This window comes from Sinohyriopsis cumingii, chromosome 4 (assembly GCF_028554795.1).
Source record: "Sinohyriopsis cumingii isolate HCF-2022 chromosome 4, ASM2855479v2, whole genome shotgun sequence".
Lineage (NCBI taxonomy): Eukaryota > Metazoa > Mollusca > Bivalvia > Unionida > Unionidae > Sinohyriopsis > Sinohyriopsis cumingii.
Genome location: NC_142964.1, coordinates 111,064,938 through 111,091,386, shown reverse-complemented (window position 1 = coordinate 111,091,386; position 26,449 = coordinate 111,064,938). Strand labels below are relative to the sequence as shown.

General features: G+C 34.4%; 1 protein-coding gene across 1 annotated transcript in view; it reads right to left on the bottom strand.

Annotated features, from left to right (window-relative positions):
• Positions 1-825: 825 nt before the first annotated feature.
• Positions 826-26,449, bottom strand: part of LOC149801886 (dual oxidase 2-like) — a 63,342-nt gene continuing 37,718 nt past the window's right edge. Inside the window, exons 11-31 of the mRNA XM_089956266.1 lie at positions 26,225-26,409; positions 25,546-25,730; positions 24,582-24,700; positions 21,774-21,944; positions 21,047-21,151; positions 17,906-18,114; positions 17,018-17,203; positions 15,760-15,979; positions 15,056-15,149; positions 14,069-14,250; positions 11,698-11,758; positions 10,974-11,188; positions 10,197-10,427; positions 9,284-9,377; positions 8,859-8,908; positions 5,655-5,936; positions 5,066-5,295; positions 4,308-4,466; positions 3,855-4,010; positions 3,385-3,513; positions 826-2,984 (exon numbers count right to left, since the gene is read on the bottom strand). Coding sequence (XP_089812392.1) covers positions 2,859-2,984; positions 3,385-3,513; positions 3,855-4,010; positions 4,308-4,466; positions 5,066-5,295; positions 5,655-5,936; positions 8,859-8,908; positions 9,284-9,377; positions 10,197-10,427; positions 10,974-11,188; positions 11,698-11,758; positions 14,069-14,250; positions 15,056-15,149; positions 15,760-15,979; positions 17,018-17,203; positions 17,906-18,114; positions 21,047-21,151; positions 21,774-21,944; positions 24,582-24,700; positions 25,546-25,730; positions 26,225-26,409 — 3,389 coding nt within the window. The 3' untranslated portion in view covers positions 826-2,858. The remainder of the gene's footprint in view (positions 2,985-3,384; positions 3,514-3,854; positions 4,011-4,307; positions 4,467-5,065; positions 5,296-5,654; positions 5,937-8,858; positions 8,909-9,283; positions 9,378-10,196; positions 10,428-10,973; positions 11,189-11,697; positions 11,759-14,068; positions 14,251-15,055; positions 15,150-15,759; positions 15,980-17,017; positions 17,204-17,905; positions 18,115-21,046; positions 21,152-21,773; positions 21,945-24,581; positions 24,701-25,545; positions 25,731-26,224; positions 26,410-26,449) is intronic.

Sequence of the window (26,449 nt, the reverse complement as noted above, 5' to 3'; positions counted from 1 at the left end):
GACATTGGGGATGCAGACATGATTTCTTGAGTTACCATCTTAGTCTGATATTGGGGATGCAGACTTGTTTTCTTGAGTTATTATCTTAGTCTGACATTGGGGATGCAGACATGATTTCTTGAGTTACCAACTTATTCTGATATTGGGGATGCATACTTGTTTTCTCGAGTTATTATCTTAGTCTGAGTGTGAGGATGTAAACTTGATTTCTTTATCTGTCTTATACTAATTAAACTTGAATGCAAATTTATTATCGTTAGTTCTAATCGTAGGCTAAATAAACCAGTATGTAACCTAATTTACATCTTAGTAAGCACGGATGTACAATTGATTTCCTCATTTATGATCATATTCTGTGTAAACTGGTATATAATCTTGATTTCTTTAAGCCAGAGAAAGTTATGTTATAGTTTAAAACAAGATGTATTGTGCTATTTATAGGCGTCAATTTAAGTTCATATCATAAATTGTTTTTGTGTAAATTCTGTAAATTTACCTTTTATGAAGCAGGTTTTTTTATCAATCGGAGTTTTATATGATAAAGTCAATGAAACAATTTGTTCAAATATTTACAGATTTATAGATCATCATGTTTTATCAGCAGCCGACATGTTTTACAATCTTCTTGAAATGATTTATAAAAATATTTATGAATTGCCAAATTAATTCCTAATACAGAATGACCATTGGTCAGAAAAATATTGATGAAGATGCTTTATTCATGCTCATATAGTCTACTATATTATATTGTATTATCTTTTTTCAATGACAGACACCTGATACGTAACATTCATTATCCAGTGACATAATACACATTCGCATGACTACAGCTTAATATCATTTATTTTCAATTTCACACACATATAGAAATATTAATAACATCACAACCAATTTCAAACCAAAATACATATAATGAATTACATAAATATTGTTGTGACTACAGGCACGAAATTAATAACGTTAATGAGAATGATATCACGGAACACAATAACTTCATGGTGTTGTGCTACGGTATTTGACAAACACAAAATAGGCTGAATTATTGTTAGGTGAGATACGTCAGAGCTGGTCACGCTTTCATAAAACGTTTCATTGCTGAGGACGTGCTCCACTCATTGTTTCATTTGTTCATAAAGTCATATATAATGATTATTTATTTATACTACAAACTTAAACATCAATTCTAAACTATCTCTGTTTCTTAGTATCAGCCATGCTTTCAGAATAATGTGCCTGCAAAATTAAAATTAGTATATAATTCAAACTGAGGGATAGTATGTATGTGTCTAAAATCAGTACAAAAACATTCATGTCAAACACATGACGTATGCAGTGAATTTCTTGGTTAAAATATTAAATAGGTTCATTTAACAAATATAATCATTTAAAGAACACAGAAGCAGTAATTTATTTATTTGCCTTACCATAGCTAGTTAAAATATTGTAAGCGTTTGTCGCTATACAAAGAATATAAATGAATACGACGTAAATTCCAAAGAATATAAATCAGAACAATATATAAGGCATAACACATGTTACCTCTGTACACACTTCACCTTTTTAAAATTGGTTCTTCAACAAATACCACGCACTTAATCTGGTTATAGTTTATTATTATTATTATTATTATTTGCAATATTCTTCAAAAGCTTAACATAAGCATATATGTTATTTCTGCCAAATGTATGTCTCACCCGGGATTAATGTATCCCGCTCACTTTAATAAATCCTATACATTAAATCATCACCGACTTAAACGAAGCACAGATCTTTACTTTGTACATCATGAAAGTCACTAATTTGACTGCTGACTGTAAAAGAGTGGACTGCCTATTTAGTTAGCCAGCTTTTTACAAGTTAGGCTTGGAAGTTGTTGTTCACTCTTTACTAATCAATATCACATGTGTCTCCATTCGACAAGATCGAAAGACAGTCGGCTGATATGAAAAGGCTGTGATGAATGAAAAATCAACAGAAACCATATATGACAATGGCTATTTCTTGTGTCCCATGAATCGAAACTTCGCTTGCCTATACATAAAATATTAAATATCTAACGACACTAATCCCAATGATATCTAGTCTTTAAGACAAACTATTTTCTTTCTAAATAGCTTTAACGCAAAGATAAATAGCTGAATATATAAAACATTACCTGTCTAAAGGTATAACTTTACCTGTCTAAAGGTATAACTTTACCTGTCACACTCGGACAAAAGGCGACTTCCATGTCTGTTTTCATAACTCAACTACTTATCCCACCATCCAGCAAACAAATTGGTTAGACCATCTACCCTAAAACTAGCTCGCTTTCGAACCTGACATGTTGACATGTTAAGTTACAATATCTATTGACTGGATTATGTAAAAGAAACTTGATAAATCTGCTTGCACATCGAATGACATAACATTCTCTTTTTCCAAACAATGCCTTAGTAATGGATCAAAGATTTAGTTTGCGTAGACTTAGGAGGCACTGTACGTACACGGCAGTGGCCACTTATATGCAGAGAGAAAACATTGGTTAGGAAACAACTGGAAGCTGAGCCCTGACGGCATGTGACTGTTACATTCATGGCATTTATCTAGAAAATTGGACGGGAAAAATTACAATGATCGTTATTATCTGGTGGCCGCTGAGATAAGGTGACCGCAGAGATATGTTTGTACATCTATGTGTGAAAATGTGAGCTGGCATATGAAATATCAATTTCGACCACAATGAAGATATACTTGTCCAATCTCGGTATGGATATCTTTGAATTAATATCCTTGTTTTGCAGCTATTTACTTCAACTAAAGAAACAATACTACTGAGTGAGAACAAAGTGCAAACTATATGTATGTGTATTTCAGTCTTAGAAGTTCTCAAAGTGATGTTGGTAAGAGGGGAAGTTCTTTAATTGCTTGACCTGGGAACAAGCCTTCTCCACTGCTAGGGTCATTGGAGGTGGACCACAGCTAAATACACCAATCTGATTAACCTGTGGAGAAGACAAACAGAACAAACTAGCATAAATCATCATATAGGTGAAAAATATCACAGGTACAACACATCTAGCTCTGCAACGTTAAATCCTACAGCTAAAGAAATATTTTCTTCATACAAGCCTTAAATCGTACATACAGCATATTCGATTTTCAAAAGATTGCGGATGTTCAACCTTGAATGAAAAATTAATGCATATCAAGTACTTTATTGCTAAAATAAAACGTGAATGATCAGAACATTAAACTTACCAAAAACGAATAGTAAATAGATAGTGCCTGAAGTATAAAAACAATTGAATGAAAGAAAATGCCAAGGAAGCACAGCATATTCACAAACATCTTCGAACTTAATTATATAAAATGAACCTTTTCTAGGAAATCTATTTTTCTTACATCTGGATGTTCGTCGTGAAGTGAACGAAGGAAATCCACAAACTCAGGACGTCCAAAATGAGTGACTGCCTTCAGTCCAGTGAACAAACTCCTGCCTGCTATTTTTTGGAAGTGTCGCTCACATATATACTGGAAAAAAATGTGTCTAATTTAAATAATGACGGTTAATTGAATTTGATTTGATAGCTAAGTTGAAGTAATGCAATAACTATATAGCAATTGTCTTGAGATAAACAATAAATTTGTCATTAAGAAGGGCGTCTAATTGTAGGAACTATATGTATGACCTTTATAAGAGGAAATTTGCCCTAATGAGTAGAAAGACGTAAAAAGCACAATCCGACAGACACTGGAAAGTAGCTTTACCTACAAAGATCAGATGTTGTATGCAATTTTCTTACAATTGCAACATAAAGTCTAAATATATTTCATACCATTTCGAAAAGATAAATAGGTGGAAGTATTATTACCAGCATGGTAGTGCGAAGGTCATATTTCTGCTGGAACTGCGTGATGAAGATGTGCGTGCTGACCAGATTCTTGTGGTCTGTAGATTCCACTTCCCGGATGATGTCTGTCAGCCACTCAAATTGTCTTTGTGTTTTTGTCACCCACAGGAAGTACACCTTCAAATAAAAGTAGCTTGCAAGTCTCTCAAGATATTTCCAGGTTTGATCTTGATTAATATATTCATTTCTACTTGAATAAAATAGTATATGCATGTAGTTTTAAGAGTCAGAAACTGACACTGTAGTGCCAACAAGAACAGTAACACAGGTCACATCTTGTAAATGGGATAAACGAGAGAAAGGAATATCCAGAGAAATTCTAAATAATGAGCTTAACCAGAATAATGCGCCAAATATAGTTTTAACATTGGATATTGTAAGGGTAAAGAAACTAATTATTCATGAACACTATACCTTTTCGCAAGGAAACTTGGTTCCCATCTTTGATTTATGGACGATGTCTTTGAGAATGGAGGCAAAAGGTGTGACGCCAATACCTCCTCCAACCAGCACCGACACTTGGAATCTGTACCAGTCTTGATGTCCCTCCCCAAACGGGCCATCCATATACAGCTAAAGAAAAGAAATCACATGAATAAAGTAGATTGATTTACAGTACAATATAAATATTTGCCTTGCAAATGATCAAAGCTCTTTAGATACCAGTACAATTTTATATCATACTGTTTGGATTATAAAACGCGAATCCTATTTGATTGTAACATTGTAACCCAACAATCTTTGTTTCGCTTTGGATTCTTCGTTCTCGTTAATGGTCAGATTGATGATGCAAGGACCCTATCAAACGCTTGTTATTAATAAGTCTCATTGCATTTGTGAGTACTCACTGTAAGTCCTAAAAGATAACAAGCATAGTCTGCTTTCTGCTTCACTGGCCAGATACATTTTGGGCTGTATGCTTTTGAGTAAACTCACGAAAAGTCTACCATAAACTATACTTGACTGACAGTATACTATATAACACAAGTATCATGGGCTTCAATGTTAACATTGTTAGACTGATTCCGCCTCCGAAATGTAACCAGTTATTGATCAGCCATATGCTTTAAAACTTTGTATAAATAGCATTTATTTTCTCTTACAGTTTCCTTCACGACCTTCCACACTTGTTAAAATATTGTTACACCACAAGTAATGATCAAAGATAGTACCATGGGAAGTGGTTTATCTTCCCTGTTGTTTATGTCGTACGTCTTGCGGAGATTCATTGTCCAAGGACCAAGAGCCCGGATGTGCAAGCTCAAATTCTCCTCGTGTGGCGCGGATGTCAGGGTGAATGGGTGATACTCGTGCTCTCCGAGATTTTGACATGATATTCTAACCCATTGGCCCGACTTGTAATCGAAGTTCAAAGGTCGCTTGAAGGTCAAGGCTGTCACATCTGTAATAGTCCATTTTGAATGATAGAATTTATTCATTGTATTATGGTAGTACCCACTAAAACATAGAATATTTTGCAAGTCAACTATTATATCTAGATATTTCTGTCACCCCGCCACCATCTTCCTTTAATTTTCAGACAGTGTAAGGTGTGATTGAGTATATAGCATGAAAATAGTGTTTGGGAGAAGGAGAAGTAGGGGAGGGGGAAGGTGGTCCATTATAGAATAAATTTAGAAGAAATCACAAATAGGTGTTATTCTTTGGATGGATATACATAGCTGCCAATTTTACATTATAAAGAGGATTACAAGTTTCCTAGAACATATATATCTCAAATTTGTTTAAAATGGTACACACCAGATGGCAGGAGTTCAACCTTTCTGACTTGTATTGGAATCTTTCTCCGGCTGATGCTGACAATTTTGTCCAGTATGAACAGCAGGAGAGGCCCTAGTAGGTAGTAATGCGTCAGGGGTTCCTGTACAAGCCGCCCAGACCCATGCAGAATCATGAAGGCATACAGGAGCACGTACAGAGTGTGAGTGACCCAGAAGGCTCCAAATACGTGACGTCGAGCATACGGCAGGGCAAAAACGTACATGATGATGACAATTAAAACCAGGATTATTCCGGTTAGTCCTGTAAAAATAATAATAATAATACTAATAATAATAATACTAATAATAATAATAGTTATTATTATTATTATTATTATTATTATTATTATTATTATTATTATTGAGGCATAATAATAGTTTGATATACATTGCAAACACAACAGGATTTCACAACCAATGATTAACTAAAGGTTTCCAATCATACATGCATCACATGCAGGAAAATGACAAATTGTTAAAACATTTAAAATATAACACAAGCTATAATGTCATCACAACATTTTTGCACAGTGTTTTGGTATGGTTTTGAATTAGTTCTTTTATACCCCAATACCTAGGTTAATAATAAGGCAAATATTCCGACTGTAGACAGTGGATGGCAATACATTTCTGGGTAAGCTTTTCTCGGCACCTTTACTAATAAAAGACGCTGTATGGACATGTATAGCCTTTACATTGATACAGGTGTTGTACCAATCCTTAGTAAATGTGATCCGATATTAATTTAATCAGTACCAATCCTTAAAAAATGTGATTCGATATTAATTTAATCAGTACCAATCCTTACTAAATGTGATTCGATATTAATTTAATCAGTACTAATCCTTGCTAAATGTGATTCGATATTGATTTCATCAGCACTAATCCTTACTAAATGTGATTCGATATTAATTTAATCAGTCCTAATCCTTACTAAATGTGATTCGATATTGATTTCATCAGTACTAATCCTTACTAAATGTGATTCGATATTAATTGAATCAGTACTAATCCTTACTAAATGTGATGTGATTCGATATCAATTTAATCAGTACTAATTCTTACTAAATGTGATTCGATATCAATTTAATCAGTATTATTCCTTACTAAATGTGATTCGATATTAATTTAATCAGTATTAATTCTTACTAAATGTGATTCGATATTAAGTTAGTCAGTATTAATCCTTACTAAATGTGATTCGATATCAATTTAATCAGTTTTAAAGGGAAGTCATTGCAAGTTTTCCTTAGTGGCCAAAATTAACAAGACCTACTTTAGAAAAGGCCACTAAGAGACCATTTTCCCTACTATGAGTGACACAAGGTTCAGCCTCAGGTGAAGCATTGGGTATGGTCTACATCAACGTATTCACGACATAACCTTAACCCCTTCCATTATGGAGACGATACATTAATATATCTGACTGCACAAAGGGAGATAAAAATCCTCATTTAGAAAGCAACAAGTGTCCTTAATAAGGACTGACACTATACTAGCCGAAAATGTTTTCTAAGAATTCAACACAAGACCATTTCTTTCTTTTGACTGCTGAGTGCTAAGCCTGTCTCTAATCTGTTTGAACAGTAGAGAGATTATCATATCAGCTGCTGGGGTGGGCTGATTAGATGTCAGATTAGCACTATTTTCATTTAGGACCACCAACACAACATAATATATTTCCCGGTGGAAACCCATGCTGATGTCACATTAGGTTTTGGATCAGCAAACGTAACAAGATTTTCAAGATGGCTACCATGGTGGCCATCATGAATACCAGGCCGGCACCATTTCCTTTTAGGACTATCATGAATAAGTCTTTTGGTGAAAGCACAGTATCGACATGACCAGCAAGCTAGACGAAGGACCGGAGAAAATCTTCAACACCGGTCATTATAATTGATATATCGGAAACCAAATGAGCCTTATTTTCATTTACCACCAAATAAGACATCACAAAAAGTCTTCCAGTGGAACCTCATTATGTTATGACTATTCATTCACGAGTTGTGACCATATATTTCAAGCTTGTCATTGTGATGGCCATATTCAAAGTCTCGAGACCACCATTTGAATTTAGGACCATCTAGACATCAAAAAAAGTCATTCAGTCAAAGATCTATGTTGATAACACCCATGTATTGAGGGGTAGAAGTTATAAGAGTTTCAAAATGGTCACCGTGTTAGTCATATTAGATGTGCAAGCAGCAGCATCTTCATTTAGGACCAACTAGATGTCGCTAGATATCTTCTGGTGAAAACCCCATGTCAACATGACTTTCCATTCAGAAAAAGCAGAAACACCACGAATGTTCATGATGGCTGCTATGGAGGTTCCGTTAAACATACGATTAGCATCAGTTTTATTTAGAAGCAAGTAGGCATCGTGTGAAGCCTCTTGTAAAATCCATGTCGATATGACCATTTATTCAGGAAGAGTAGCTATAACAAAAGTTTCAAGATGGTCGTTGTGGCCTTCGTAGTGTTCACCAGACAGCCACTATTTACATTTAGGTCAAACAAGACATCATAAGAAGCTTTCTGGTGAAAACCCTATGTTAAATATGACTTCCTGTTCCTTTGAAGTGGCGATAACGGTATGGTTGCCGTTGTGGCCATATTGGATGTCATACAGGACGAAACAGACGAATGTATATGAAGTTTTATATGAATTCCACAAGTCTTGTAGGAGCAGCATTGATAACAAACTTATGCTAACAGACTGGCACATGACGTAGATCTGAACATCACATAAACCTTTCTGACCAGCAGACCTAAAAATTGGTTGGTAGATGATGATTCCAGATTAGCCATGTTATAGTGCAGATATGAAGAACCACATATATAGACAAAAATATCCAAGCAAATACTTCTTTTGCCTATCCTATCTTCCCAAGAACTGAACAGCTTGAAAGCCAGAACAAAAGGCTCGTTGAAATATGATCGTCTTTTCTTCTATCCGTGTTATTTTGACTCTTTTTGATAAGTTCCTCCCCGTTCATAAGAGACACAACAAAATCAACACAAGCACATTCGCTTATTTTCATGTTGCAGTGGTGACGGTATCCACCTGATGATTTGTCAGGGACAAATTGCTTCTTTCCTTTTAATATAAAGGCAAATCTATATAAGTGGTTATACATAATCATATTCCTAGTTGTTGCAAATGAAATAGTTATCTTACCAGTTATTGTCTGCCAAGCCCAGTAATGGAAGTTTATTAGGGCGTCCGTCCTAAAAAAGAAAGTATAGAAGATTCATTGACAACTCCTAAGATACATGTCTTGCATACAGTATTCATAAAATGTAGGTTTTACAAGCCTCTTCCAAGTTTGTATTCTGCAGAAAGAAACCAGTAATAGCTTAAGTGTTCCGCACATGCTTGTTTAAAATGAAACATTCGTTTCAGCAGATGAAATGAAGATGAGAAGAATGTAAATATGGCAGATTCAGAAAATGAGCTTCCAAATTAACATGTTCATACAACTGGATTTTAATTCAATTTACATGGGTTATCTATCTTCATATTTTTCAATTTATATTTTACATAATTTTTCTAACATTCCTGACAACAGTAAATTGTGTGTAATAAAAACACATGGAACTTACGATCTAAAATATTCTGGAAACTGGCAATTCATGTCGACGTTGGCATGTGTTGAGATGTGATAGAAGTTAATCCCGTGTCCAAAACAATGAACAACTGAAAAATACATAGAGTGAATAGTTATATATATATATATATATATATATATATATATATATATATATATATATATATATATATATATCCGATACCGGACTAAATGTTTTTTGGGCCGTCAGTGGCTCTAAACATTTTATGATCCACAATTGATAAATTCAGCATTTGCAGACTGGATATCAATGCATGGGATATATAATATAAATATGACAGTTCGAATGAAGCATAAAAGCAGTGTTAATATATACTAGATAATCAAAAGCCACAAGGCCTTAAGTATGTTTATATGAACAAAAAGAAAAAGTAAAATTATCCATTATCAGATATCATCCACAGCTGACCTGAAGGATATTTGACAGATTTTATAATATGGCGTTTGATAACTCTAATATTTGAATCCCAGCCAAATGAGATATTCTACTATAAAATATCAAAAACATCGGTCTTCTGTCAGTGTTTATTGTAGCACTGTCTCTACAGATGTCTTCTGTCAGTCTTTATTGTAGTACTGTCTCTACAGATGTCTTCTGTCAGTGTTTATTGTAGTACTGTCTCTACAGACTTTATATCACCATGCTTTACATCTAAAACAACTGATGATTTTATTTACATATTGGTAGATGCTAGATGATTCTCAACTTAAATGTATAACCAGTGTTGCAACTATTGTCTAATAGTGACCGTACTGGAAACGAGTTTTTGGTATAAAATGAAAAGTATTGATCACACAGTGTAATCTGAAATAGATAATATTAAATTCTGGGGCTAACTACACGTATGTGCGAATGGTGCCTTAAGAACTAAATCACAGCGACTAACCAGTAAATATAAGTGCTATGATTGCAATTAGTTTGTGCATTGCGTAGGCGGAGTCGAAAGGGATAAATCGGTGTAGGAACGTTTCTCTCAGAAAGGTGATTGTATTTTTGCTCATGGTGACCAGTAGAGTTGAATATGTCCACATCATAACGCTGGCAGCGCCACGGGTCACAGTCACACCGTAACCCGCGATCTGACGTAAGCCATGATCCTCACGTTGATAGGAATAATCTGTAACGAAAGGTGAGCGAGCGTTATCTATGTAAGATTACCTGCATGCTCCATTGCAGTTTGTTTTGTTCATAACGTGCACGTATATGGCTGTACAATGCTTTCAGTGAACAATACATTTACATATTATATACAATTTTCTAGAAGACATAATTGACGGAATCGTTCATTTATGAATCGTCTTATGTGTATAGTTTAGATTGTCCTTTACGGTCCAATCTGTCTTAGGCAGCCTTCACTTGGAAGTAAGAACGATGGCAATTCATAATGTATTTGCTGAATAGGAGATTCATTTTTGTATATTTGTTGTAAAAGAAGGCATATTGTTGAGGAAGGTAAGTGGTTATTCCAAGTGATGTTTAAAACTGGACATAAAATAATTAATATTACTAGATATAAATTAGTTTCAATTGAGTACGTCCATAATGACCCTTCAATAATTTCATAGATATTTAATATAAAGTGTAACCATGCCCGAGGTTGTTTTAGAATATATATTAAATAATCTCATCTACCTATAAATCATGCATAATTCATATTGCTTACAATGTGCCCTTTCCACAAAGATCCCGATGGTAATAAGAATGTATAGTGTGACCCAAAAGATCTGACGACGGTTGTTCTCAACCCAGCTGAAGCAAGCAAATTTCCTCTTATCCCACTTTGTTTTGGGTTGCACTCTTTGGTTAGTCCTGATCGCCACCTGCGATTTGCTGCGGGCCAGTGTTTCATGTGGCAAATCACCCTTATCAGTGCCATGACTAAAAAAACACAAAGATGAGGTAAACTTTCAGGCACTAATTTCTCGTACGGGATCTGGTGACGACGTGTTTTAGTGACGAAAGCATTCATAAATAATGTCTGGTATGTACACAGCCTTAACGTTCATATATCAGAAAGTAAATCTTTCAAGCTTGTTACAAGTGATGTACGAGTCCAATGCAAGATTTTGTAATAATTGCTTATTTGCCAAAAAAGATAATCGACATTTCTTTCCAATAAAACATTTTACCGGAAAGTTGTAAGCACTTGTGAAGTACTGCACGTCGCATACATTGAACAATGCGTATCGATTGGTATATTTGACCATTGAAAGAGGCAAATATTCATGCTAAGGTTATGTTCAACCATACTCATTAATGATAATTGTTCACAATGCTGGATGAATATATTTGTAATCTGGATGAGTTACATGCATGCTTGTATATTGGTGCAAATTATGTGCAACTGATCCAATGTCAAATATTTAGGAAGGGAAGGAAGAGCTTACGTGAATCCATCAATGAATGTCTTGCGTCGGGAACGGAAGCTTTTCGCCAGATTTGCTTGCCCTGATAATAATGATAATTCATCAGAAAATCAGAAAAGACTGGAACTTAATATAAAACGGTTATAATTATTTATACATGGTATATAAAAGTAATCATCTTGAAAAATCATATTGCTTTCGCCTAAAGTAACACACTATACTATATCCCAGATTATCCTTTCTTCATTAAACAGCAATACCTTGGTTTGATTGCTCGAAATTGTATTAGAAAGTGTAGGAAGATCTAACTGAATGAGCATAATCAGTGGTACGCTGGTCTCCTCGTATTCGTTATTCATTATCACAACTAAACGATACTGTAAATAATAAACCAAACCAGTATTATGCTAATTGTGAATGTAAAAATATTCAACCTAAACCAATTTGCTTTACATACATCTTTGAGATCCAATATCACTAAACAGCTGAAGAAAATACCTTTTAAATAAATTCAGTACTAAAGCTGGAAAGTACAAGACCTATAGATGCATAATGTGAACGTTCAGATCTGCTAACTTTAAGGGCCATCTACAAGGAACGTGGGTATATAAAATAGAAAGCTCTGCATTGGATATTATATCAGATCACTTTATCGGTTTAGAGATTTTCGTAACCTGGTATTGACTAAACTAGTTACATCGTGACGTTTTCATACCAAGGTGTTATGCGAGCTTCCAGCTTTATTATGAATATCAGTGTAATTCGTATGCTTGACAAATTGTCTAAGTCTCTTAATAATCGTCAAAGAAGTGAAATTATTCTATTCACACAAAGTATTTCGATGACAGATTGTGCGTGTTGAATGAACAGGAAAAACAAGTTCCCCCACAGATTATGCAGGAAGATCAAGCCGTAATCGACATTTATTCTGTTATCACATTACCTAAAACTACAATGCATCCTAAAATTAAAAGTTGAGAAGGAGCAAACTTGAGGAAAGAAAACAATACAAATATTTAGGAAGACTTTTCAGGTTTGCACTAAGAACATGTTAAACAAAGCTCTTCTACGGCTATCCCACAGTAGCCAAACGTGTACTAATGAATAGTAAACCATTTCTGTCAAACATCGATACTGTATTCTGATATAGAACAAAGGCGGTGTGTAGATATAATAAAAATAAGTATACGTGAATGCAGGATCAAGTGTCCAGACACCTCAGATGCAAAGAAAATTAGACCTTATAGTCACTATGCACTTTCAAATTATGAACACAAATTGTGTAAAAATTTAAATAGTAACTTTTCAGAGGACAGGCAAAAATGAGTTCATTGAAAATGTAGCACAAAGATGTCGCTGTCTTTTTTGATATTAAAGATAGAAGATCATTTTGTAGTTAGTTGAGAAAAAATTAAAGCTTGTTTCAATAATTTTCATAGGTTTTCCAGAGTCAAATGTACACGTTTGTTTATTTTCAAGCATCTAACTTTAACGATATTCAAAAGTAATATACTCCAGCCTTTGATAATCTCATAAGTACATTCAGTGATATCAATAAATTAAAGGGAGTTAAGACATGTTCTGCCTAATGTTCCAGAAAACAGTTTAATAACCAATTAATGTAACAGGTTATTTGGTTATCAGTTTTCTTTACAGTCCAAGAATGACTGTGGAGAACTGAACTTCTATAGTTATTGTATGCTTTATAAGAATATAAATGTAAAAGGATCAGCCTACCGACAGTGACATCGGCATACCTTCAGTGAAATCAGCATAATGCAATCAGCAAAACTACAGCAAAAGCACCACAACGACAGCTAAATCAGCACCGCTACTTTTTGTAGTATCAACCTTAGTATCAGTTGCTTAATCTACGCTGCCGTAGTGGGTGAATTCCGATTTGAAATTTGAGAGGACCATTTCATCGTTGTGAAAATGTTATGCCCGTGAAATGTTTCAAGAAGGAATTAAGACATCTGACATGTTAATTATACATAAGAGGCTATGCATTTAAAACTGAACCCTAAATTGTTCAACATGCTTATTTGCATATGTAAGCCTGTGCCAAAGCATAGTTTAGTGTTGCTAACGTCATTAGAAAGCTCATTGATGTGCGCAAAAAATATATGCGCCAGCACCAATGCTTTAAAGGTCTTTATTGTTCTTAAGCAAAATCAGAAACCATTAATGTAGAATATATGTTACTCATAAGTCATGATGCAATTCAAATATTACTTTTTCAATGTTTAATACCCATGAATCACACAATAAGACACCTTCATTTATTTTTCTCTCTGTTATTGTTGACAGCCGCTGTAGGTATTGTTGTTAGCTAGCAAGTAAAATATTAATTATTTATTACAGTTCAAATAATTAATGTATTTTCTGTTACCATCAAGTTTGAGAGATGCAGTCTCGAAAATCTGTTCATACTCATCCGAGGCGAAGATTTGTTTAAATGTATCGAAATTCATATTGTCGGTGCTCCGAAGTCCAGCCTGAGAATAGAGGGCATTTATCAGCTGATTGACCTGGTCATCTTCCAAACTGCCGTCAGAAAGGTCCAGCATCGATCTGGACGCAGGAAAAGGTACGATATACATTATTGTCTTCACCATCCCAGTCCCCATTTATACGAACAAGTATTAGTGTCTTCCAAAATGACATGGAAACGTACAAAATACAATGTAGTATTCAATATCTCAGTCCTCCATCTATCTTTATAATCATTGTCATCAAAAGTGACATACTATCTGCTCCAGTTTTAAAATTAATCTTGTGCTATGGTTAATTCAAGTGTACTGTTGTTACTCACTTCAATGACAGAAGTTATTCTGGACCAATTCAAGAGAATATTTCTGAAGGAAGATATACAAGGCTTAATATAAGGGCTTAAATCTTGCCATTTTGAACACATAGATTTGGGATCATGATAAGTCATAAATCGAAACAAACTGACATTTGTACTGACGTAAATTAGATTCTAGGATCCAGATTACAAGAAAGAAATTTTACTCTAAATGAGTTCATACATTTCCCTATTTCGCTTCACTGGTAGTAATCTTTCTGAATGAGAAGAAATTTTCGAATTATAAATTTATATAATCTTTTATATTCATTAGCGAAATGAGCTCAATCCAAGTAATATTCAAATGCCCATTTAAAGATATTTTTCAAAGAAAATCAAATAGATGGATAATATATTCGGCATGTTTGGAAATTACTCTGTATTATTGCAGGCTAGATAAATATGTATCATGCTTACATATGAACGTGCGCTTTAAAGATTATAGGAGGTACTTAAATATGACAAACTCAGTGTCTAAGTGTGTTTTTACTTGTTTGCATGTGTATATGTGTATATGAGCGCGTGGCATACTTTATCATTTTTCCGAAGTTTGCCCTGGTCAAATATCCTCTTCCCCTGACGTCATTCATATTGAACAACAACCTAGCCTTCTCTGCAGCATTACCTGAATATTAAGTTTGAACATTTGTATTTGGATCATAAAACAAATATGTTAGAACACATACTAATTTAATGAATTTGATAGTGTCATAAAACAAATATGTTAGAATATGTTAGAACACATACTAATATAATGAATTTGATAGTGTCATAAAACAAATATGTTAGAATATGTTAAAATACATACTACTATAATGAATTTGATAGTGTCATAAAACAAATATGTTAGAATACATACTAATAAAATGAATTTGATAGTGGGTTTGAAACTGATAGGAAATATGGAAATAAACCTATATGAGAATTTTAATACTTACTCTAGGAATCAACGATTTCTCATAGGGATAAACTGTGCTACTCTTAAACCGATTAATGTCAATCTAGGTGAAAACTGAATAAACTAATAGCATTTATTTCACTCCAAAATTTTTAGAATTTCTTATAGGGGGCACAGAAATATAAATAAACCTACTTCAAATACTCAACTAGAGATAGCTAGCAGGACAAGAATACAAAAATAAATCATCCGTGCTTTATGATGCAGCCAACTGGCTGAACTAAATACAAACTTATGACCAGAGCTGGGACGGTTATATTATATAAAGACTATTTACCTCTTGCCAATATCACAAACATGTCCATAAATTCTTGGAAACTGACAAAACCATTTTTGTCTTTGTCCACCATGAGGAACATGTTTCTGACGAATATCGAGTTAGTTTTCAGTCCTAGCGCATCTGCAAATTCAGTGCGGGTCAACTGGATTCTTGAGACTTCATTGGCAAGTTTGGAATCCACATGCAGCTTTGCTTCCTCGTTGGACGCTCTGAATGCCTAAATATGAACACATGCACAATATTCTCGATGCTCCTTATTGAAATATAGACAAGCAATTTTGATATTGAAAAATTAACAAACTAAACATCCTTAGATATCACATAATAGAATAATAACAGTCTTTGTTATTTCTCTTTAAGTGATCCATTGTTTATTTTCCCAATTTTTTAACATTGTTGATAGTGTAACAAAGTTTGAAGCATTAAATCTATTCATATCCAACGGATAAGAAACTTCAGCTATCAAGTCAGTCTAATGTTCTCAACATAAAACTAGTTTCATATGAATATCCTTTAATCAACTACAGCATGTCGATAATACTAAAGTCAAATTAAAGTTGAAAATTTAAATATTTAATTAGTGAAGCCGGATCTTCTAAATAGAATATGCAACCAAGATGAATATAGAATAAAATAAGTGGACAGAAAAGTTCCAACTTTCAACTTTAAATATAGGTGTGATGCTTTAATGTGATGTGAAGTGATTTGGATTTTTAACTTAGCTTTAACAATTTTTCAGTCATATTGCTAAGATTTCTGCAATGCGGCAGTTTATTGTGATGTCTAGCACTGGGGCATCATGCCGCAGACATATAGCATGATGTCCCACCCAGTCACAGTATTCTGACACCAGGCCGACCAGTCCTAACACTAACCTCTTAATGCTGAGCGCCAAGCGAGGCAGCTGTTAGTACCATTTTTGTATGTCTTTGGTATGACTCGGTCGGGGATCGAACCCACAACCTCCCGCATCCGAGGCGGACGCTCTAACCACTAGGCCATCGGAGCGGTATAAGGCTTTAATAAGTAGTGATGTTGTTGATTATATGGTAATATAAACATATGTTGAACGACTTAAAAGTGTTGCAAGAAGCATTGTTTCAAATATTATTCACAGTCAAATGGTTTCCTATTTTAAAACGTACTAATCAAATGTTATTTGCAGTGATTTGTTTTCTTGGTTTTCAGTAAAGAGAAATAACAAAGGTATACAACAGTAATACAACTTCTTCATAAAAATGATTGTTAAATCTACCTGCAAGCACATTGCTCTGAAAACTTTATCCAGTAACTTCTTTCTGTTTTCTTTTGTTTCTGCATCTTTCAGTATCTTGGAGTCAGGAAACATTTCCTTCTCACAGATGACATTTATTTTCTCCAAGAACATTTCGAGCTTGTGAACAAACTCACCTCTGCATCTTTCATCTTCAAATCGGAGAACCTGTAATATAGTAAAGGGAAACAATCAGTTCTTCGTTGGAAGCAATTTAATTGCGAAAATAGTCAATATATAAACCGACCTTTCACATTACTACCTTACATCACACATGGCAAACATTTTGCACTCATTAAATTTTCCAAATCTATTACTGTTACTCTATATAAATTTCAAACACCTTTGTCTAATTGAAGCTTTTCATTTAGGATGTAATCATAGCAAATCACCGTGAAAATCATAGCTGGCTAAATAGTTAAGGCAGACGGAAAAGCGTAAATTCAAGCTATTAAGTTTTCTGAATCAAATACTAAATTATAAAAGTCTTCTCTTTCATCATTTTTCTATTTCCTGAAAAGTATTTTTAAAAAAGAGATAATTGTTTGTTCCATATCAAGACAGGACAGGCAATGCCTTACCTGAATAAACGGAGAAGCGATTTAAGATTATATTTAAGAGTATATAACAACATTGACAAGATTTCATAAAATTAACAGTAACAAGAAAAAACGTAAAAAGACCATTAGCATTTATTAATCTCGAAACATAACTGAACAGTCAGGCCTATTGAAGCTTAAGTTAAATGTAATTGAAATGTAAACTAAAATCTCCTTTAAATCACACTCCAGTCGACGAGTAAAATAAAATAAAAATTATTAAAAGGAACCCGTTATATAATAGCTTTAAAAATAGAATGAAACAACTTACCAGGTCTATTTCTCCTGGTACCCGGATGGACATAAGCCTTCTCTGCTTGTCATCAGAAAGCAATATATGTACATTTCCTGCAGTTTGTCGTAAATCTATCATCCGTAGCGGCCTCTTAATTTGGTCCGTGATATGGATCTTCTTTCTGGCCAAGTCAAACTTTACCCTGATATTTCGATCGCCATCTTTAGGGCCCGTCCATTCGGTTGCTGAAGAATTGATTTTAAAGCGTTAGATTTTCATTAACAGTGCAAACAACGCAATCTAAGAGAACAAAAGCTATTTCAACATATTCGGTCTAAAAAAAAGCAACGTCATATTATTCATTATATTTCGTGTCCCCAAATTATTACAAATTTTATTCAGTCACAAACAATCGATTTATAACAAATTTCAAATGGGCCCGATGTATCTCACATGGCATGCATTGGTATAAAAGGCAAACATAGCAATACCAGGATGCCTTGGGTTGAATGAGACTCATGTTAGGATTTTTTCCAGATATTCGGTCGCAATTGGTGGCATTTTACGCGTTGTTCAACTATTTAGAATACCTTGAACCAAGACGATGCATTGGAATCTTTTATATCAATGTGAAAGTATTCATACCAGAACTTCACCGCAATGCTACTCATGGAATGATATGGTAAAGTCAGATTTGAAAGATCATATGTTATGTTTAAAACATATAATATTTGTAATGGCTAGCATTACAGTATGGGAAAAAGCACACCCTGTTACTGTGGTTGAAAACGTTTCGTGTTTCCATATGGTGGCCATTGAATCCTCATATCGATCCGGAATGTGCTAATAAAAGTTCGATAAACCATGTCCTATCCTAGAACACATTATCATATTTGATAGAAAATGACTCCAGTTGAAGCTGTTCTGAAGAAGATGAAGATATCATTTCTCCATTACAACAGAAGCCATACAACTTTGCATCGATTGCACCATGAAAAACATTTGATACAGTATTAAAAAATCATTACTACCAAATTTACTTTACAGTGTTCAAAATTCATTTCCAACTGGCTTTTTGCGAAAGCAATACTTTAGTAAGGGATCTTTTCTGGATACTCATTTTGATAGAACGCGTCCTAAAAAGCATTTCTACCGTGTTTGATCGAAATTGGCTCTGCCGTGTATGAGAAGATGAAAACAGGGTTTCAATATGGTCACTATAGAAACCATAATTTATCAATGGAGAAATCTGAAACAAATATTTCACAAAGCATATTCTATTAAACATGCATAACAAATCTGACAGAATCTGGCTCAGGTGTTGTAAAGAAAAAAATCGAAGGAACGTTTTCCTACCGATTGCTAAGAAAGTAGTATTATTGTTTCACCCTAGACATACGTTTGATGGAACATGTCCAACGAAACAGTCTTACATAGTTTGATCTAAACTGACTGACCAATTCGTAAAAAGAAGTGGAAAATATGTTTTACATATAATTGTTATGGAAACCTTACCGTTGCTAGGGGAGCCACTTCAGACAATATATGATACAATAAATCCTATGATATATTGTTTGCAAGTTTTACTGAAACTGGATTTTAGAGATGAAGTAGAAGATAGTTTTCCAAACTAGATGCTGAAGATTGAACATTGTTGCCAGGGAAGCTAGTCCGAGCAAAAGTATGGTAGGGCATATCTGGGCAACATATGAACTAAGACAGATTGGAATTAGTGAAGCGATTTTTGAGGAAAAACAAAGATGCAAATGGCGTTAAGGACAGATGATGCATGATAGTGGGATACGCTGGACTAAGCCACTGGCCACTAAACCTTGCAATCAGTAAAAATTAAACTCCATCCAGACCTAATGTAACATTGCTAAATGGCCAATTTTAGGAGCATTATCAATGCTCGATTTTATTAACGTAAATAAATTACTCATGTTAGGAAGTAATACAAAAGAAGCATCACTTAAACAAATTTTCCTTAAAATGTGTTTAACAGCAAGCATTTTTACTATTAGATCTTGATAAAAGTAGCATGCAATGGTGATCAGCAGTCTTATAGTTAAAATAGCATGCAATGGTGATCAGCAGTCTTATAGTTATGCTTATTATTATTATTATTATTATTATTATTATTATTATTATTATCACTACATATTCATAAGCACAATAATTAGAAGTTTTTAGTGGCACTTTAATTCTTTGCTGGTCGCATCATGCCGAAGACGTTGGAGCTAAATTAAATTTTGCATGGACACACACAAAAAAACAACATCTGGCCTGAGAGGGTTTCGAACCCAAAATGCTGGGCGATACTAAGGGTTCGCGTAAAGCATATATATGATAAGCGATACAAACCTAAACTCGTGCATCTTAATACTTTTTAAAATATAGCATATACCACATGGAATAATTATACATCGAATAAAGGTAGAAACAAAGATACATGAAAAACCATTTGTCACGTAACATAAAACTTAAAATAAATCTCTGAGTGATCGTACGTACTGGATACATTTTGTCTTAAACGCTTGAAAGTTGTGAGTGGAGTGTTCATTCACTGGAAACATGAAATGATCTTGAAATCAATTCTTACTGGTATGGACATTTCGCTGCTAAAAATTCAGTGATCCATTAAGCACTGCTTTTGAGTAAAGCTGATAAGAAACTGACATTTTTCTTCTGGGGCGGTCCATTTTAAATTGCATTTTTATATTAGACATTTGATTATTCCCAGGTTTGTTACAGAGAGATATCATTCTAAAAGTCGTATATGCGACTCAAAATCTTTGCAAACATGGTGTGTGATGGTGTGCAGTTTAAAGTCGATAAATTATAAAACAATCATCACTTCTTTCCGATTTCTTAAAAAGACGTGATTGATAGTGATCGTATCAAACGGACGTTGACTGAGATGAGGATAATCTCCGGATGAGTTGCATTCGATGAAGTAGGCAGGGACATGTGTTATGGAAGAACAGTCGGGATGAGGGAGAATGAATTAATAAGTCAAGCACTTTCTTAAGAAAGCATATTAATAATGGGAAAGCGGTCGTGAGAAAAGGAATTTTTAGTGATTTGACGCAGACTACTGACATCATAGGTGAACTTAGGAATAGTTCTGGAATTGGTCTTTAGTCACGTGGACGATAAGACGTAACTAACACTTACTCCGGAAAGTGTCAGGGTCATCATTTATAGGTGGCTTCTGTCCGATGGCCTGCATCTTCCTCCTCTGACCATATTTAGCCAACAGGAAAAGGACTCCAAATGCAACTGCAAATATAACATAAAATTGACGAAGCGAATACCAGAATTCCGAAAATAAATTCAACAAAGGAAGTGTGATAGCCTTCAATATTAAAAAAAAATATGATATTCGTTACAGAGTCTTTACAAAAGTAAGTTTGGCTAAGTCGGAGAAAAACCAAGAAAAATGGGAAGCATCAAACATTCATCTTGAAAAGAACTATTTATTGGAAATGAATTTCTTTTTTGAGTTTGGAGCAAAACCAAACACGTTTGATTTTATGTTTGTGATAAAATGCTTTCAAACTAAAATGCTAACTAACCGAATCACTGACTGATCAGTTAACTAAATAAATAATGGACTAGACGATTTCTGTACTGATTTGCTATCAAAGCGAACAAGCGAATCGTGAATTGATCCACTAAAGACGTACCAATCTACTTAAGTATCTACCTAACAATCTTACTACCCACCTATCCGGTTAACATTCTAAGAGACTACAAAGCATTAAACTTATCACAGAGAAAAAACATTTTGTGTGCAATGTTTTGTTTTCAAACGAAATAGCAGCCTGCAAACCAATATTATAAAATGCACACAGACCGTTAAGAGATAGCGAGTAAGGATATGTGTAAAAATAGTACTCACCTATAATGCAGAGTCCCAAGAAGAAAAACGTTAGGGCAAAGGACACTTCACTTCCGGAGAAGTAGTCGTAGTGTTTTAGAGGGGTGCATTGCTCGATCACCAGCGTACTATCTGTACCATTAAACGTCTCATACCCATCAGCAACTAGCTGTTTTGGCTGCGGACAGGGACCTGTGATAGCCGGAACAAATTTAATTATTATGTACATGCATACTTAGAAGCAAAAGTAGTATAAGTCTTGTGCGTTTTGGACCACCTAGCACATAATAGAATAAGCATTGTTAATTGCAACCATGAAAGAAGCTACGCCATTCTTTTCATCTGGAGTAAATGATACAATGAAAGTCCTGGTTACTACATTTATCACATTTGCAAAATCTGAGTACAATTGACCCACAATTAATTTTACATTTTTCTATCACATGAGATTAGCAATTTTCTCGCCCAGGGCGCTTGAGTTGTAGCATGTAACCGGCACTTCTTGTTAATGCCGCGGTAGCACTATCAGATCTGATAAATTCATCTTCTGTGTGTGTGTGTGTGTGTGTGTGTGTGTGTGTGTGTGTGAGAGAGAGAGAGAGAGAGAGAGAGAGAGAGAGAGAGAGAGATAATAAAACAAGCTTTCAATATCTGCAAGTGCGAAATAAACTTCCAGTATTTTTATTTGCTAATCACCGGATAGGAGGTTTAAAAAAAAAACGAACACGTTATACAACCATGCAACTTTTTCAAACAAATTTCGGTCAATGCACGAGGGCTACATTCATTAACAAACTATCACGTTCTGTGCAGAACGAATAGTGAATTAGGTTACATGTGTCAAATAACATAATCTATCCTTGATGAATTTGTTGAATGGGTTTTTGAAATGTGATTCAAAATTTTGGATGATAGTCCTAAGAAGGTAAGAAGAAGAAACACAAAAATTGGTAATAATGGTGGGTAGTGAATTTATGAAATAATTTTTCTATGAATTAACTTATCTAGTTGATACTTAATAAAGTAACCTATTTGAAATATTTTTTAAAGATTTCAGTTAAGATAAGTGTACTTTGTATAGTGTTTCTATGCACTATATGTAGACAGTGATTGATGTATAAGGTATAATTCTTATCAATACATATTTGCTCTAATTAAAATCCACCTTAATATAGCTTCTTCTGAGTTTCCCATTTTTTCTTAGGGTTTAGAATTTAAAGAACGGATGTATACCTGACCTTCCTTCACTGGTGTTTCTTGCTGTAATAATTGTCTTTAACCTACAGGAGTTTTCAATAACCTACGCTTTATTATATCTGAATGATGGGGTTGATTTGGGTAGGTGAGTACATGGTCCTTATTTATTATGCACATCTTCAAAATGGATTGCAAGCTCTGATATTTTCATTTCTTTTCCTTCGCACGATAAATATAAAATGGTAAAGTAGGAGTTGCTAACTGATTTTAAAATTGTTTGATATTTTAGAATTACATAGGTACACTTTCAGATCTTAGCAAATATTCATTCTTTATTTCAAGGACAGTCAAACATATTGCATTTTGTGCTATAGCATGTTCATTTCACCAGCACACAGAACTAGCCATTTATAACAGCTGTCTTCTTCACACAGCGAATGTTGTTTAAATAGCAGTCAAAACTAACTCTTAATCCAAGCAAGAGAAAGGCGTTTAAGTGTATGTCAACATCTGCTACACTGCTAGAGTTAAGGTGCAAGCAACCTTTTAAATGTGCCTTCCCCACTTTCAACGACGCTGCAAAAAACCAGGGCGGAACCACAATGTGCGAAAAGGTAATAAATACAAAACCACAGAAGCAAACTTAGTCTCAGATAAAATGAGTGCGTCTTATCTATTATCACCATTATGTTCTGGTCAGAACACCGGACGAGAAAAGAGTTAATTCAGATCGGATTTGAGTACATGGATATAATCAACAAGAATCAACCAGGTGATGATTATATATCCTGATTATCTCAGATTATTGATATCATCACAATTTTCATCTAGGGTCAATTAGATATCAATACAATTACTTGTAATGAACACTACAAGAGGACATGACCATCCATTTAGAAAAAGAAGAAGGGAGTGACACAAAGTGTCAAGATCGCTGCCATAACATCAATGATCAAAGTTACATCTGAACCAGTTTCATTACCACCAGCTAGGCATGATACGAGCTCTTTAAGTGAATGCTCCCTGCTGATATGTTGACCAACTAAACATCATAAGACGCCTTTTAGTGTAAACGTCACCTGGATACAATCATTCATTCCGGAAGTGTAATACTAACATGATTGGCTACCATACTGGATGACAACCGAGGTGTCCCATGGGTAAAATATTCAGTTAGAACCAAAAGTACAACATAAGATGTCTTTTAGTGAAAATGCAATGTCGATAAGGCCAATCTGTTCAGAAGGAGTAGCGATAACAATATTTTCAACATGGATACCATGACGGCCATATTCATTTAGGAACACCTATATTTCATAGTAAGTCTTGTAGTGAAAACCTCAGGTCGATGTCTAAGAGAAGTACCAAGACAAGGATTTTTAAGTTGGTAGCAGTAATGGATGTAATTATTGGAACTATTTCCTTTTAGAACGTGTTAAACATCATACAGAGTCTTCTGGTGAAGACCCCATTTATTCTACACCAATCTATATTACTGTTGTGCTTAAAAACAAATTATTCATAAGGGCAGTCTTTTGCTCATTGTATAGAAGTATCCACCATCTTTTCGATTTCTCCAAGTTCAAGGAAAACAAACTAATTACCCCAATTTGGATCTCAACCAGTACTTACTATCTGTTAACAAGAAAGGGTTCCGTTGTATATCATCAGGTCCAATATGAGTCACTTTGGTCACTATGCCGTAAATGGTTACATTCCTGATTTGTTCTAATTCGTCTGCAGTGAATAACCTGAGAATAATATATTGCTCGATGGTAATCGTCTTAAGAAAAATTGCATACGAAATATTGCTTATCTACTGTGAATTTTAACAATTTTAGCAATGGAATAAATAAAAAACATAAAGTATAATACTATTCTAACAAATTGTCTACTAAATTCAGAGGATACGTTGGCATACTTGCAACATGGGAAAAAGTATTAAAACACAACAACGAGTACGTTTATTTCACGGTACGACAAAGTATTAAAACACAACGAGCACGTTTATCTCACGGTACGACAAAGTATTAAAACACAACAACGAGTATATTTATCTCACAGTACGACAAAAGTATTAAAACACAATAATGAGTACGTTTATCTCACGGTACGACAAAGTATTAAAACACAACAAAGAGTATATTTATCTCACGGTACGACAAAGTATTAAAACACAATAATGAGTACGTTTATCTCACGGTACGACGAAACTGCCAGAACAGCAAGTAGTAGTATAATATTTCAACTATAATAACATCTTTTGTCACAATGCAATGATAAATTAAGAATAATAAATGGTCTATTAAACAACATTTAATTCTTTACAATTTTGGTTTGTTAGCACAGACTATGGAGCACATGTGGCAATGCTGGATTCACTTAGAAATAAGTAGCGTCTACAGCACTATCTTTTGACCAAAACCTGATAATCTTTGGAAGGGTTGGCTTCTTATACATACAACCTTTTGACCAAGATCAAGACAATAACAAAACATGTCATTTGTCATTAAGAATGGGAATGGGAAACATTAATCAACATTTAACATTTCCTCAGTATGAGCAACATCACTATAATAGGTTAGTAAAAGCCTACCCGTTCTTTGTGTTCTCAAACCAGAATCTGTCACTTTGTCTGATCCGGAGGAATTGATCCAGGATGATGGTACGAAACGTTTCTCCCACACCATTCGGCGTCGTCTCCAAAAGACCAGCGGGGAACAGGTCTACGTTGTCTGGTTTGGAGGCATTTCCGTACACTCGGCGTAAGTTGTTTATTGGCTGGAAATGGTATACAATAATATTTAAGACTAATTATATACTGCAATCCTTCAAATGCTTGTTAGCAATTTCAGATTTTCACTTATTTTGCAAGACTGTAACAAAGCAATTAACATTATTTTGATCAGAGCATGGTTATACGGTTATCTACGCTACTATGTCTCTGACCTAAACATTTCGTTATTTCATCAGCACAGTACATGTTAACTGGTGAGTGTACACATTAGTTTCCTACCGAATCAAATGTATGTGAGGATACATCAACAGTAATTATTCCGTTTTCATTTCACTGTTGCATAAATTTTTCACTAAACAATTTTGAGGAATGTATACAATAATTCCAAATCACATCAGCGCACTATTTTTCGATTTAATACATTATATATGAAAAACGTGGAAAAATATTCTACCAGTTAAGTTCAGCTCGCATGAAAATTATATTTAAATAATATAATTATGAAATCCGTGTATCAGTGGGAAAACTCGATTAGTACCCCTTCCATATAGAGTGTCCCGTTCTCATATGTGGCATTGTTAATTTCCTCCCAGGTCTGTCTTCTAGGTAACCCATACGCTTCACGAATGGAGTTGTAGTCAGGCAAACCGTGATCCCGCGCGCGCTGAATGTTGATAGCTATTAGGTCACGCCGGGAAAACTCCAGGGGTCCAAACAAGTGTTCTAAAAAGGAGACATGAAAATTTATGGGATAGGTTTGTAT